We start from the raw sequence: 13269 nt of genomic DNA on the forward strand, positions 1-13269 counted from the left end.
ACAGAAATATCCTACCTTCCATTCTTCCACCTTCGCATCGTATTTCTCCGTAGAATGTTTGTCTGATTGCAGCTTCTCCTTTAATGGCTTCAACTCATTCTCCATATCTTGCACCTGCAAAATGAAGTCACTCCAAAATATTAGCTAGATGAATTACCCTTTCAAAAATAATTGCTTATATCCCAGAGTCCTGGGATACTGAATAAAGGGGGTTGGGAATTCAAAACTGGGAGAAATGATCTCACCAAAACCCAAGCCATTTGATTCTGCAACTCCTCTAGTTTGGTCTCCATTTCATCCAATGATGACAGGTTCTTGAAACGCTCCTCTTTCTCCAGGTACTTCTGCTTCAAGTCTTTCAAGTACTGTAACAATATAAATGGTAATATATATATATATATTGCTGGTCAAATAGAGTAGTAGACCAACCAAACAAAGTTGTACAAATGATTAACAGTATAGGACTGCTTCATTATAGTTAATTCCTCTCACATGGTCCTTTGAGACATTGTGAATTATTGGTTATAGCTGCATATTATACGAGTCAATCAAACTTTTTCTTACTTGACCATGTTGCTCAACTTTTTCTTCTGTGATACGCTTGGTGGTTTTGATGTGCACAAAGTCCTCTCTCATCTGGTCCAATTGGGTAGATTTCATGAAAAACTGAAAGAGGAATGAAATAAAAACAAAAGTGGAGAAATCAAGATCACAAAAACATTATTTACGTTATTTAAAAAATTATTACTTATTAGTGCGAATGCTGTTTGGAAATGTAGCGTTGTACCCACATAGATATATAAACCATGATATACACACGTGTTTATATCATAGGTTTATATATATCTATGGTTGTACCCTATGGTTGTACCTACACTTCCTACAGCGTAACCTGAGACCAGGGCCGGCCCGTCGCACTGGCGTTATCGATGTTCGCCTAGGGCGCCAGATATGTGGAGGCGCTGCGCTGACAGCTCTGGGAGGAAATTATTATTTTTTTTGACCGTTGGTGCTCATCCTAATTTTCAGCCTTGATGTAACAACATTCATAATTAAGTAAATGTAACACCCTTTTCATCCCGGTTACACTTTTCATTTGCGCTGTACGATGGACGCTGTAAGTGATGAAAATGGGGGATGTTGGCTTATCTGGCACCCGCAGCTCACAGCCAAAGTGTGAGTGAGCGTGGGAGCGAGCGAGGGAGAGAGGGACCGGTACGCGCTGTTGTTATTAGCATCTGGTGCTAGCTGCTCTAACGGATATTAGAAGAAGATGTTTCTACAATGATGTGGAGGGAGAGTCCTCTCCAGTCGGACTGAGGCTGATAACTACAGCTCAGTGAGGTAAAGGACTCTTGAGTGTTTAGATAGTTCACTTTAGTCTAAGTTATCTCAGTGGGTGTTACGTGCCGTAGCGTTTGTGTGTCTTTTTCTCTCTCCCTCTGATTCCCCAGGTGCAGCCTGATTGTCCCCAGGTGCTCCCAATCCTCAATCAGGGCCTCCATAAAGGACCTGAGGAAGGCTGCAGTCGCGCTCTCCTTCTCCTCTGGCTGCATGTGTGCATCATGTCTCTGTCTCTGTGTGAGGCCTGTGTTCTTGTGAATTGTTAGATGTTCTCCAGGTTACCTTTTTGTGTATTGTTTATTTTTAGTTTGCTCTGCAAGTTGGCTGGTGAGCCCTTTTTCTTTTGTCCATTAAAACCTCACTTTGTGGCTTCAGTAGACAGTTTCCTCTCCTTTTTCTCTCGCCTGGTTATTTTGGTGTTTTATTACTTCCCTTTGTACCCCTAGTTAGGAGGGAACGTAACAGTGGGTCTCAAACGTTTTGATCACAATTTATGTAAACACATATTTCCAAGGCACTCCTTTATAATTATTGGGATAAAACAGGTTTGAAATCATTCCAATGTATACTATAGGACAGTAAACCAGACATATCGTTTTAAACTGGAGATACAAAAATATGCATAAATATAATAGTAAAATAAGATATGAATGAACAACAAAAATAAAATATGTTACATGTATTTGTTATTGGCTATGCTAGGTTATTGGTTATGTTCACATACTTATTTAATTATTAAAATGTAAACCAATCTTTTTCATATGGGTGTTTAGAGTTGTACCCCCTAGATCTAGTCCCTAGTAATTCTGCATAAAGTGCACCAGATTGAAGCATTTTAACAAGGGGGGCCAGAGATATGGAAAATCCACCCAAATGGCCCCAGAAGAGGTTTTTTTTTGCTAAATCTGTCTAAAAAGGTCAAATATCACTTGTTTTGCATCAATCTTGATACAGGGTACTTATTATATGTTGTACTTTGGATTCCTAAAGCTTTTAGTCTACTAACCCATCATCCAAGGTTAGTTTTAACTATAAGTACAAAATATTTTTTGGACGGACACTATAATTTACAGTTTTTTACCATGTTCAATCTGAATTAAAATAAAAAACATCTATATTGATTCTGACTTTTCTACATCCAACTCACAGGTTTATCATTACTTTGAGAAAAAAGATTATTAATTTAACCCCTTTAGAAGGGCCTGAAACCTGAAAAACAGGCTTGGGGCCTAACAGGTTAAGCTTTTTCTGCATTTGTGGAGCTAAAAGCAGCTACCATTCAGCTAATAACATATTCAGCTTTTTCTGCATTTTCAGCCATACATGTTCACAGTTTACAGCATTCGCACGCATTTTCTGCAGGAAATGCATTTTCTAGTTACCTTGTACTTGTCCCCTTCCCCTTTGGAATGTAGGAAGTATTTGCTCATCTCTTGAGTGAGAACAGAAACAGGGTTGTTGACCTTTGAAAGACCCAGTAACATGGTTATCGTACAGAATTTGCATTTTGTTGAAGTTCAACAACATTGCATTGTGTAAGATTTGCATAGCTCCTACCTGTATGTTAAAATTGTCCAGGATAGAGAGCAACTCTTCCTTTTTGGTTGAGACAATTTGACCTGTAAGAGGAAAAATAATCTTTATGAATACCTTATAATATAGACTGAAGCTGCTTACGGTAGTATTTTACTTGGTAATATTGAAACACGTTTCATTTTCCTTTGTTTTTGCACCTTGTTCCTATACATGTTGTTGTAGCAGATCAATCTACAGTAGCAGCAGTATCTTCAAAAAAAATACTAATTTTTAGAATGAGTCATCTTTACCAGATTTGCTCCTCAGTTTATAGGTTCTCAACCCCTCGCGTGTTATTCTCAGGTCTACAGTGATAGCTGGGCCGTACACCTCAGATTTGAAGGCGTCCCTTCCTTTGTTTCGCAGGGTGATCGAAACATCAGCCGAACTGAGGAAAGAGAGTAACGGACATTACACCTACGTGAATCAAGGGATGCAACTTTTAATTAAGGGTACTTTTGCATGCGACGTTATGAAAAATGTCATATGTATGACATGAGTAGTAGACAAAAGACATTTGATGTGGTATGATATGTGTGGTGCTATAGAGCAAATTCATGGAATATTTGTTTATACTAGAATTTCTGGACGTTGGGGGATACGGACGAGAAGAGTAAATTATTTATACCTTTCTCCTTCCTTTACAAATCCTTTGAGGGACAATCCTCTGTTGGTGGCATGTGCATTACCGCCTAGGGTAACTATGAGAGCTGTCAGAACGGCACTCTTTCCACCTGTCACACAAGCAGCAAAACATGTTTTAGACACTTTCAAAAGCAAGAACATAATGGAAAATAAGACACAAGAGAACAGAGTGTGTTGCTTGAGTTGAAATACATGATTTAGGTTCAAGCCATTACAAAGATTTAGGGCAAAGTAGATAATTCATTATATGCATATCATAGGTTTACAGAAATACGTCTGATTTTCATGAATACAAGAGAGCAGACAGTGTTAAACATATTGTATTATTAATGTACAGAAAGACAAGCTACATCCACCACAAACGATTATATTAAACTGTTTAATATCGATTAGTGTGGAGATGATGCAACTCAATTCACTTGCTCATCATTCATAATCTTGCCAACATATGTCTGGTATGATTGTGAACTACATAAACAAACTTAAAGTATTCCAACTAAATTATAGATGAGTCAAGATAGTCAGCACTTCTTGGCAACTAATAAACAGTTCACAACAATGAGTATTTAACTTGTATTTCACTTACTTCCATTGTTGCCAACAACAAAGTTCACATTTGAACCAAAAGTGAATGGGCCGAGGTGAGAGTGGCACATGAAGTTCTTCAGTGTGATGCTCTCCACAATCCCTGCATCACTCGCCACCTCACTCACACCCTGCACCTAAACACAGGGGAGCTGGGCATGTCATTTCCCACTAATACATCTCATGCATAGTCATATACAGTGATGCAAACACAGGTATGGTGAAAAAAGAGAGAACTATTCGAAGCAGAAAAAAAACAGCGTAATAAACCATCTGACAAAGGCCTGTGCTATAATGCTTCAATTAACTGGCTATTCTTTATAATATACTCAGATCAATAGGAGACGGAGATGTTAAGTTATAAATCAAGGGTTTTTATTATTATTTACAGGTAGATATTATACACTTTTGACTTTAAGGGCTTCAGTTTTTCTTCTTCTCCTTTGCTTGCGAAAGTGTTTCTACTGTTTTACTAACTGCTCTGCACAACCGACTGGTGCTGCTGCATGACGTCACCGGTGCTTATCAGGCTCTAGCTCCGAACCGGCCCTGGAACCGCATTGGTTCCAGGGCCTCGCAGCGGGGTTACAGCGCAGAAGTGCGCATGACTGATGTGCAACAACATGTGACTCCTCTGTTTGTCGCTTGTTAGCAGACCCTTCACGCGATAGCAGAGCAAACAGGTACAGGAGGCGTAGAGCGAGGGATCATTGGTACTTGGTGGCTAATAGCCGCATTCACACCAAGTACTTTGCCGTACTTAGTGCCGGCACTTATTACCCCAGGGCACTTACAGATCGCGTTCACACCGGAATAAATTCCCTGAGGGAAGATTACGCAAATGAGCTGCTGACGTCACTTCGTCTGCTTTGGGTTTACTGGCAAACCACTTCACTGCGGCCGTGTCTCAATTCAGGAGTTGTATCCTTCGGGGTACGCAGCCTACACGGTCCACGGAGGACCCAGCCCGGGTAGGCTGGACCGAGCGGCCCACTAATGAGACGGTCTAGCCTACGGAGGGCTTCGTATTTACGTCACGTGATACGCGCTGTTCGGTTGCGCTGCTCCAGCAGCCTGCTAGCAAATTCTAACTCAGCTGAAAATGATCCAGAAACTTTACTTTTACATTTTTTTTGGAGATCACCGTCAGCGATCAATTAAAGAGGACCATGGCCAGGTAAATACGATGAAGCTGTTCCTTTAGCCCCCAGTAATGTTACATTAGTAAGTTAACAAGTAAATTATAAATAGCTGATATAATTTAATCATATTATTTCATATTTAAAATAAGTCTTAATTTTTCTGTACTAATAAAACAATGTTTTTTTAAATGAACAAAAGCATGTTGTATAGATTGATTGTCAACAATAGTAGTGTTCTAATCTTAATAGCTGTGATTATAACAGTTTATATTCCCCTTCTTCCCCTAACCCTGCCCAGATGATGTCCCACTGACACCAGGTCAGCACCTCCAGGTCCAGCAGCACCGTGACCCCCCGCTCTGCTGAAATACACAATTAAACATTTTCTATGACCTTTTTTTTTGTATTAATCAAATTAAACTGAAGACAGTTTAATGACCTAGAGATACCCTATTATTCCACTGCTTATGTACACATGTTGTAAATAATGGTTAAAACCTCAGTAAATGAAATAAACAATGTGTTTAACAATTACAATTTAATATTGTATTTTCATCTCATCACAAAGTAGAGGTAAGAATATATCCATCCTCTCTCTGCAGCTTCATGTCTTCTATTATTATAACTTTCATCATTGAGACAGAGGAAATCAATCATGTTATTTAACATCACCAGCAGTAACACACATATCAGCAAAAGTGTGTTTATGGAGTTGTTTATTTGTATTGTATGTGCAGCAAGTATATAGAAGCAGCTGTTTGGGGAATCAGACAGACTCAAGCTATAATCGTTAAATATCTATTAAAAGAAAGGACACATACAAAATCAAATTCTGAAAGTAAGACACAAGTCTGTAGGACGGCAGTAAGCAGAGGTCTGGGTGGAGGATGCTCCTGATCGCCGTTTTGCTTTCTCCAGCACCTCGGGGGGTCCAGGTGGATGGCAGCTCTGTCCTGATGATCCGCTGTGCACTTTTCAGATTAGGGGCCCTTCTCCAGCAGATCCATTTCTCCAGAATTTTCCTAATTACAGAGAAAAACAAGAGAAAAATAAAAAGTGAATTAATCATATTAGACACAGGGTTGCAGAAATATTATTGCAAAATGAAACTCAGCATTTCAGACAAACAATCCCTAAAGGATCATTTAAAATGATGTACTGTTCTGGTTTTTTTTAAAACTAAAGAGATGAAATGACAGTCACACGTGCATCCCTTTGACAGCACGGCACAAACCAACATTAAGCAAAAGGCTGCTGTCTATTTGTGATTGTCTTATTATTATTATGGGATCAGGATAAATTAAATACACTTTAACCTAAATAAAAGATGATCAAATCTGGTGGAAAATAGGCTTTTTTTTTGCTCTACCTCAAAGCAGCATGAGCTGAATAAAAAGGTTGTAATGTTGTCCCAAAGTTTAATAAACAGTAAAACATTGGAACATGTCAGAGAAATAAATAAAGCTAACAGCAGCTACACGTCAGGGTAGCGTTTTATAAATCCCACCGTACTGTAGGCTATATCGGTCTAAATGTTTTCACTTTGGTCTATGTATGTAATATAAAGTATAACTTATCTATAACAGAGCCAAGATCTCTGTATGACTTTAGTAAACTTCTGAATTGAATAAAAAATAAGTGTAAACAACAGTGCAGTACGTCCAGCTAGCTAATTAGCGTCACATGTATCCGTATTATTTAACGAAAATGTACGTTTTAATGCCCCTTGGGTTTGACGTGTGTGACGTTAGTTAATTTAAAGTAAGTTAAAACCCAATACTCACATTTATTAGTGATTCCTCCGCTCGCTGCTGCTTTTAAATCCACTCTGCTGGGGAGACCGGAAGCCATTTCATTTGAAAAAAAACTCCCTCTTCCCTGCGCGCATTGCACCCTGGGATATGGTAGGCCGCGGAGTGTACATCAGATGTATCCTTCAAATTGGGGAAAAGTAGGCTGCATTCGTGGGCTGCATTCGGAAGAGTCTCGTCTAAAAAAAAAAAATTGGGACAGCCTTCTTTCGGCGGAAGTGACGTAAGCGGTCTACGAATGCACCCTTCGAAGTATGCAACCCCTGAATTGAGACACGGCCTGCATATACTGCCACCCGAAGTCCCCGGCCGGAAGTCCCCGGAGTTGGGGACTGGCTTCTACTGAAGCCTTCCGAGTAAATCACCAGAACGCCGACACCTCCTCATCTCCACCGCTCCCATGTTTTATTTTGTGTTGCCATAAGTCAGTCTCTCTGCGTTTGTGCGCTGGGCGAATGCTAATAATGCTAATGCGAGGATAATAAAATGGCGGCTCTACAAAAACATTTCAGAGTTTTATGTGGTGTGGTTTGCAATTTGCCCAGCCAATCAGAACTGGGGCACTTTTTTCCCCCAGGAAAGTACCATCTCTCAGCAGGCACTAAAAATGGGGGTAAAAGTTCCCGGCACTCAGTACTCTTTTTGGTGTGAACGCGACATAAGGGGTACTAACGGAACTAAACGCGAAAAGTACGGGGAAAAGTACTCCGTGTGAACGCGGTCCACTAGTCGTGCTCGCGGATGGTTACAAAAATATACTTTGGTGGCCGTTAATAGACTATACGCGGGCGGCCCGCACAAATAAAGTCTATGTTTTGAAGTGAGAAGTTGACAGTCTGACGTGAGTCCTGATTGGATAACATATTGTACAGCTTGACAGTGACGGTACAAACTAGTGATGGGAATTCCGGCTCTTCTTGGTGAGCCGGATCATTTGGCTCGGCTCACCAAGAAGAGCCGGCTCTTTCGGCTCCCAAACGGCTCTTCAGTTTACCACATATTATACCTTTTAATTAAATCAAATGTAGCCCTGTTTTGACTAATGATTTATATGTGTACACATATATCACTTAAATTATTCAATACATCCTTTGTACTGAAGTATTCAAAAGTAAAAATTACATGTTTAATATAAATGATTTGCTGGGGCCAATTGTTTTCATTGCATTTACAGACCCTTGTAACTCTCTGATACCACCCAATGAATGCATTGACTTGCTTGTAGAACCACGCTACACAAAACAGATAGCAACACCTATAAAAACAATTTAAAAGAAAAGGGGCTACTGTATCGACCTATATAAAGTATATAAATATAGTTTTTTTATATAAAAAAATATAGACTATATAGACCAAAAAGATCCTGCATTTTAGCCATGCCTCATTTCGCTCTATTTGCTCTTTCCAGCACTGTTTTTGCAGGGGCTGATTCTGTGAGCTGCAGCTGACCACGCCCCCCTGCATGAGAGGGGAGCGTGCTTTGAGATCAGCTGCTGGGCTGTCAGAAGAGGGGGAGAAAAAGAGATCTCCGTCCTCCGTGTTTTATTCTTATAGAAGTAAGAACAGAAGTAATGGGGCAGAAACCCTCCTTTTTACACAGCGGTCCAGACATAGACATCAAACGGCGACACATATTCAGTTGCCAGTTACTTTGGCATTAGGGCAGGGATATCTAGATACTTTCCAAGGTTTGACATAATGAATTGTGCTACTTTTAAAGCAAGCAACGATGTTTTCAAATCTGTAATCAAAAAGCTCCTCAAAAACACTATCGAAGCAGTTCCTGCCGTTGCTACGTTAGTTCAAACAGTAACAACGGACTATTTTTCTTAGCGGATGCATGTCAATTTAAATCAATACAGAAAACTATTTTTTAAATCAATAAAATCATTTTCTAAATCCATAAAAGCATTTCAACTAATATTGGGAGTCATGTCGTTACTTTGTTGAGAATGTGGCCATGTGTAATAAGCGGGATAATGTGCACATTGCATAATGTGCCTTCAAGTCGATCTCTCCCCGCAAAAAAAAAAAAACCGTCTCGTTCGCCGGCTCCCGTCGTTCACTTAAAAGAGCCGGTGTTATGCCGTAGGTTGAAGCCTTGCCGTGGATTGAAGCCCTGTTCGCGGGGACGCGCAAAGGTGACGTCATCGCCTGTATTGAGCGTTCGCCGTTTTCTAAGCTTTTTTCACCCTTTTCTAAGCGTTTTTCTCTCTTTTGAGTGATATATCAGATTAAACAGCAAACGGCTGAATAAATAATGTGCATACAATTGCCAGTCAAAGAAAGAGCACCGGGTCATTTGAAAAAAGGCGCATTTGCGCACCAACATTGAGAGAGAGAGAGGGGGAGAGAGAGAAGGGAGAAGAGGGAGAGAGAGAAGAGAAAAGAGAGGAGAGAGAAGAGAGGAGAGAGAAGAGAGAAAGATATTTGCGAGTTGCATATGAACTCAGGGCCGGCCCGTGGCACTGGCACTATAGATGTTCGCCTAGGGCGCCAGATCTGTGGAGGTGCTGCGCTGGTAGTTCTGGGAGGGAAAAACATTTTTTTGACCGTAGGTGCTCATCCTAATTTTCGGTCTTGATGTAACAATATTCTCAATTAAGTAAATGTAACACACTTTTCACCCCGGTTACACGTTTCATTTGCCCTGTACGATGGGCGCTGTAAGTGATGAAAATGGGGGATGTTGGCTTATCTGGCGCCCGCAGCTCACTGCCAAAATGCGAGTGAGCGAGGGAGAGTGCACCGGTACCAGCGCTGTTGTTATTAGAATCTGGTGCTAGCTGCTCTAACGGATATAAGAAGAAGATGTTTCTACAATGATGTGGAGGGAGAGTCCTCTCCAGTCAGACTGAGAGGCTGATAACTACAGCTCAGTGAGGTAAAGAACTCTGAGTGTTTAGATAGTTCACTTTAGTCTAAGTTCAAACGATTTGGTCACAATTTATGTAAACACATATTTCCAAGGCACTCCTTTATAATTATTGGGATAAACAGGTTTGAAATCATTCCAATGTATACTATAGGACAGTAACCAAAAATATCTTTTAAAACTGGAGAGATAAAAAAAAAAATGCATAAATAAATAAATGTTAAGGTAAAATAAGATATGAATGAACAACACAAATAAAATAAGTTACATTCATTTGTTATTGGCTATGGTAGGCTATTGGTTATGTTCACATACTTATTTGTTTACATCCACTTGTCTAAGATGATAACAGAGACTTTCGACCCAAAACCAGCTGTTGACTTGTGGATGCAAGCAGCTAATCGCAGACTCAACCAGAGAGAAAGAAGTAGGCCTACATCTCCATGTCTGACAGTGAGGAAAACAGTCAGGAGGGTAGTGATGACAGCTTGTAGGATTACTGGTCGTGCCAATGTTGTCTTGTGTTCACCTCTGTCTGCATGTGTGTTCTGTGTTCACCTCTGCACGTGTGTTCTGTGTTCACCTCTGCATGTGTGTTCAGTGCCGTGTGTCTGGCACATAAAGTCAAGACCCCCTCAAAAGTTACGGTTTATTTCATTTTAAGGATGAGCACCAAGCAACATCTCCAGGTGCTCCTTTGAGAACCAGGGCAAAAAAGTTATGTGCACCCCTGAGTATAGTCCTATTTCTTAAAACCTTCTCTGTTGTTTAAGTGTCTGATAACCACGAATAGTAAGCAATGATATAACAGTAATGATATCACATATATGATCATGTCAGACACTGTGTTATTTTCAATCAAGCCTAAAAGATAATGTGTTCAAACTGGCTTCACTCATTTGAATTGCTCCTTTGAATATCATTTTTATATATTCCTACTCAACACATGTTTGTATTGTAATGCCACTATTCATTTTTTTTAAAATTGTATTTTAAAGTGACATTGAATGCTTTGAAAGGTGCCCTAAAATAAAGTGTATTATTGATCTTATATCTGTGCCTCTATTACATTACATTTAATTTTCTATCACATTATTAATGTTCCTTATTTTAGACTAGGTTAATCCTGGTGTCAATAGGGAAGATCTGCACTGTTGCTTTTGAGAACACAAACTAGAGGGGAACAAGCAACACCAGTGTGATTTTGGTGAGTCTGTGACTATCCTGGCCAAAATTACAGGGGGCGCTTCAAAATCCTGCAGCTCTAACAACTGCACTGCCGGATATGGAAGCCCCTCTTTATTTTTGTACCTGCTGGGCCTAGAGTGAAATGCTTTGGTGAGCATAAACTAGAGGGGAACAAGCAACACCAGTGTGATTTTGGTGACATTGTGACTATCCTGGCCAAAATTAAAGGGGGCGCTTCAAAATCCGGCAGCTCTAGCAACTGCACTGCCGGATATGGAAGCCCCTCTTTAGTTTTGGACTTGCTGGGCCCAGAGTGAAATGCTTTTGTGAGCACAAACTAGAGGGGGACAGCAAGCACCAGTGTGATTTTGGTGAAGTTGTGACTGTCCTGGACAAAGTTGTAGGGGGGGTGGTGCCATATCTGGCAGGAGAAATACCTGCTCTGCTGAACATGAGTGTATGTATGTAAAATGCTTTTGTGAGCACAAACTAGAGGGGGACAGCAAGCACCAGTGTGATTGTGGTGAAGTTGTGACTATCCTGGACAAAGATATAGGGGGGGGTTCCAAATCCGGCAGGAGAAATACCTGCTCTGAACATGTTATGTAGAGAACAGTGCATATCTTCCCTATTGACACCAGGATTAACCTAGTCTAAAATAAGGAACATTAATAGTGTGATAGAAAATGAAATGTAATAGAGGCACAGATATAAGATCAATAATATACTTTATTTTAGGGCACCTTTCAAAGCATTCAATGTGACTTTAAAATACAATTTAAAAAAAAATAGTGGCATTACAATACAAACATGTGTTGAGTAGAAATATATAAAAATGATATTCAAAGGAGCAATTCAAATGAGTGAAGCCAGTTTTAACACATTATCTTTTAGGCTTGATTGAAAATAACACAGTGTCTGACATGATCATATATGTGATATCATTACTGTTATATCATTGCTTACTATTCGTGGTTATCAGACACTTAAACAACAGAGAAGGTTTTAAGAAATAGGACTATACTGACAAATGACATATTATCCTGTCATTGTCTGTTCTGTAGGAAGGAGGAACATAGCAGAGTGGGACTGCACTCAAAAACGGAAGTTTGTTCCAATACGAAGATTGTGACTATCTGAAAAGTGTCCTTAAAACGAGCCTCCTCGCAATTGTATGCACATTATTTATTCAGCCGTTTGCTGTTTAATCTGATGGGAAATATATCATTCAAAAGAGAGAGAAAAGCTTATTAAACTAGACGAACGGTCAATACAGGCGATGACGTCACGTTTGCGCGTCCCCGCGAACAGGGCTTCAATCTACGGCAAGGCTTCAATCTACGGCACAACACCGGCTCGTTCGCGACCGACACATCACTAGTACAAACCTGTCTATTCTGTGGATGATCTTCCTGGTCACTGTCACTCTCATCTTCCTCCTCCGCATTGACCTGCTTTGGAGGCTCCTCAATTGCTGAGCCGCTTTTCCTCTTGGGCATCTTGGACAGCTAGTTTACATTCGGGGAGAAACTGAAACTGAAAGCAAGCAAACAATATACTTTACTAGCATAGTCGAGCTAATGCTTGAATTTGAACAGCTACTCTTCAGCTACTAAAACGCTGTGGTTAGCTTGTGTAGAAGAATGCATTTCGCAAACTTTCAGTAATAATTGATGTGGTTTAACCTTTATATATACAGTCTATGGGTTTAACAGGTTAAACGACAACAATAACAGCACGTTAGTAACGTTGTTTAGTTACAGCAAATTAGCAACGTTACAAAGCTAACTTAGCTGGCTAACTCAGGTTACTTGTTAACATAACAACTATTAAGCCAGACAGCAGCTGGAAATGTTGTGGTTGTTATAGTGAATTAGAACGACTGGTAACGGTGAATAATTACCTAATTTGCTGCTGCTGTTGCAGCCGCACACACAACTCCGACACAGCTTGGAGAAGAGTCGTGTGTCGAATTCGCGCTTTCTCTATCCGGTAAAGTCTCGCGTTGAAAAACGAGATCACACGGTCTAATAATTACACTTTTTATTTGTGGATCAGAAACAGGTCTGGTGTAGATCATTCAGATACACCTTAACGAATCTAC

General features: G+C 40.1%; 1 protein-coding gene across 2 annotated transcripts in view; it reads right to left on the reverse strand.

Moving 5' to 3' along the window:
• Nucleotides 1-13170, reverse strand: part of LOC117537507 (structural maintenance of chromosomes protein 6-like) — a 28221-nt gene extending 15051 nt beyond the window's left edge. The window contains exons 1-10 of one of the 2 annotated variants that reach the window (XM_034202740.1): nucleotides 13069-13170; nucleotides 12554-12701; nucleotides 4151-4286; nucleotides 3548-3653; nucleotides 3171-3307; nucleotides 2902-2963; nucleotides 2727-2807; nucleotides 565-666; nucleotides 246-365; nucleotides 16-114 (exon numbers count right to left, since the gene is read on the reverse strand). In XM_034202740.1, the coding sequence (XP_034058631.1) occupies nucleotides 16-114; nucleotides 246-365; nucleotides 565-666; nucleotides 2727-2807; nucleotides 2902-2963; nucleotides 3171-3307; nucleotides 3548-3653; nucleotides 4151-4286; nucleotides 12554-12664 (954 nt within the window). In that variant the 5' untranslated portion in view covers nucleotides 12665-12701; nucleotides 13069-13170. The remainder of the gene's footprint in view (nucleotides 1-15; nucleotides 115-245; nucleotides 366-564; nucleotides 667-2726; nucleotides 2808-2901; nucleotides 2964-3170; nucleotides 3308-3547; nucleotides 3654-4150; nucleotides 4287-12553; nucleotides 12702-13068) is intronic. The other variant, XM_034202741.1, reaches the window with a different exon arrangement.
• Between the last annotated feature and the right edge of the window lie 99 nt (nucleotides 13171-13269).

This window comes from Gymnodraco acuticeps, unplaced genomic scaffold (genome assembly GCF_902827175.1).
Source record: "Gymnodraco acuticeps unplaced genomic scaffold, fGymAcu1.1, whole genome shotgun sequence".
Taxonomy (NCBI): Eukaryota; Metazoa; Chordata; class Actinopteri; order Perciformes; family Bathydraconidae; genus Gymnodraco; species Gymnodraco acuticeps.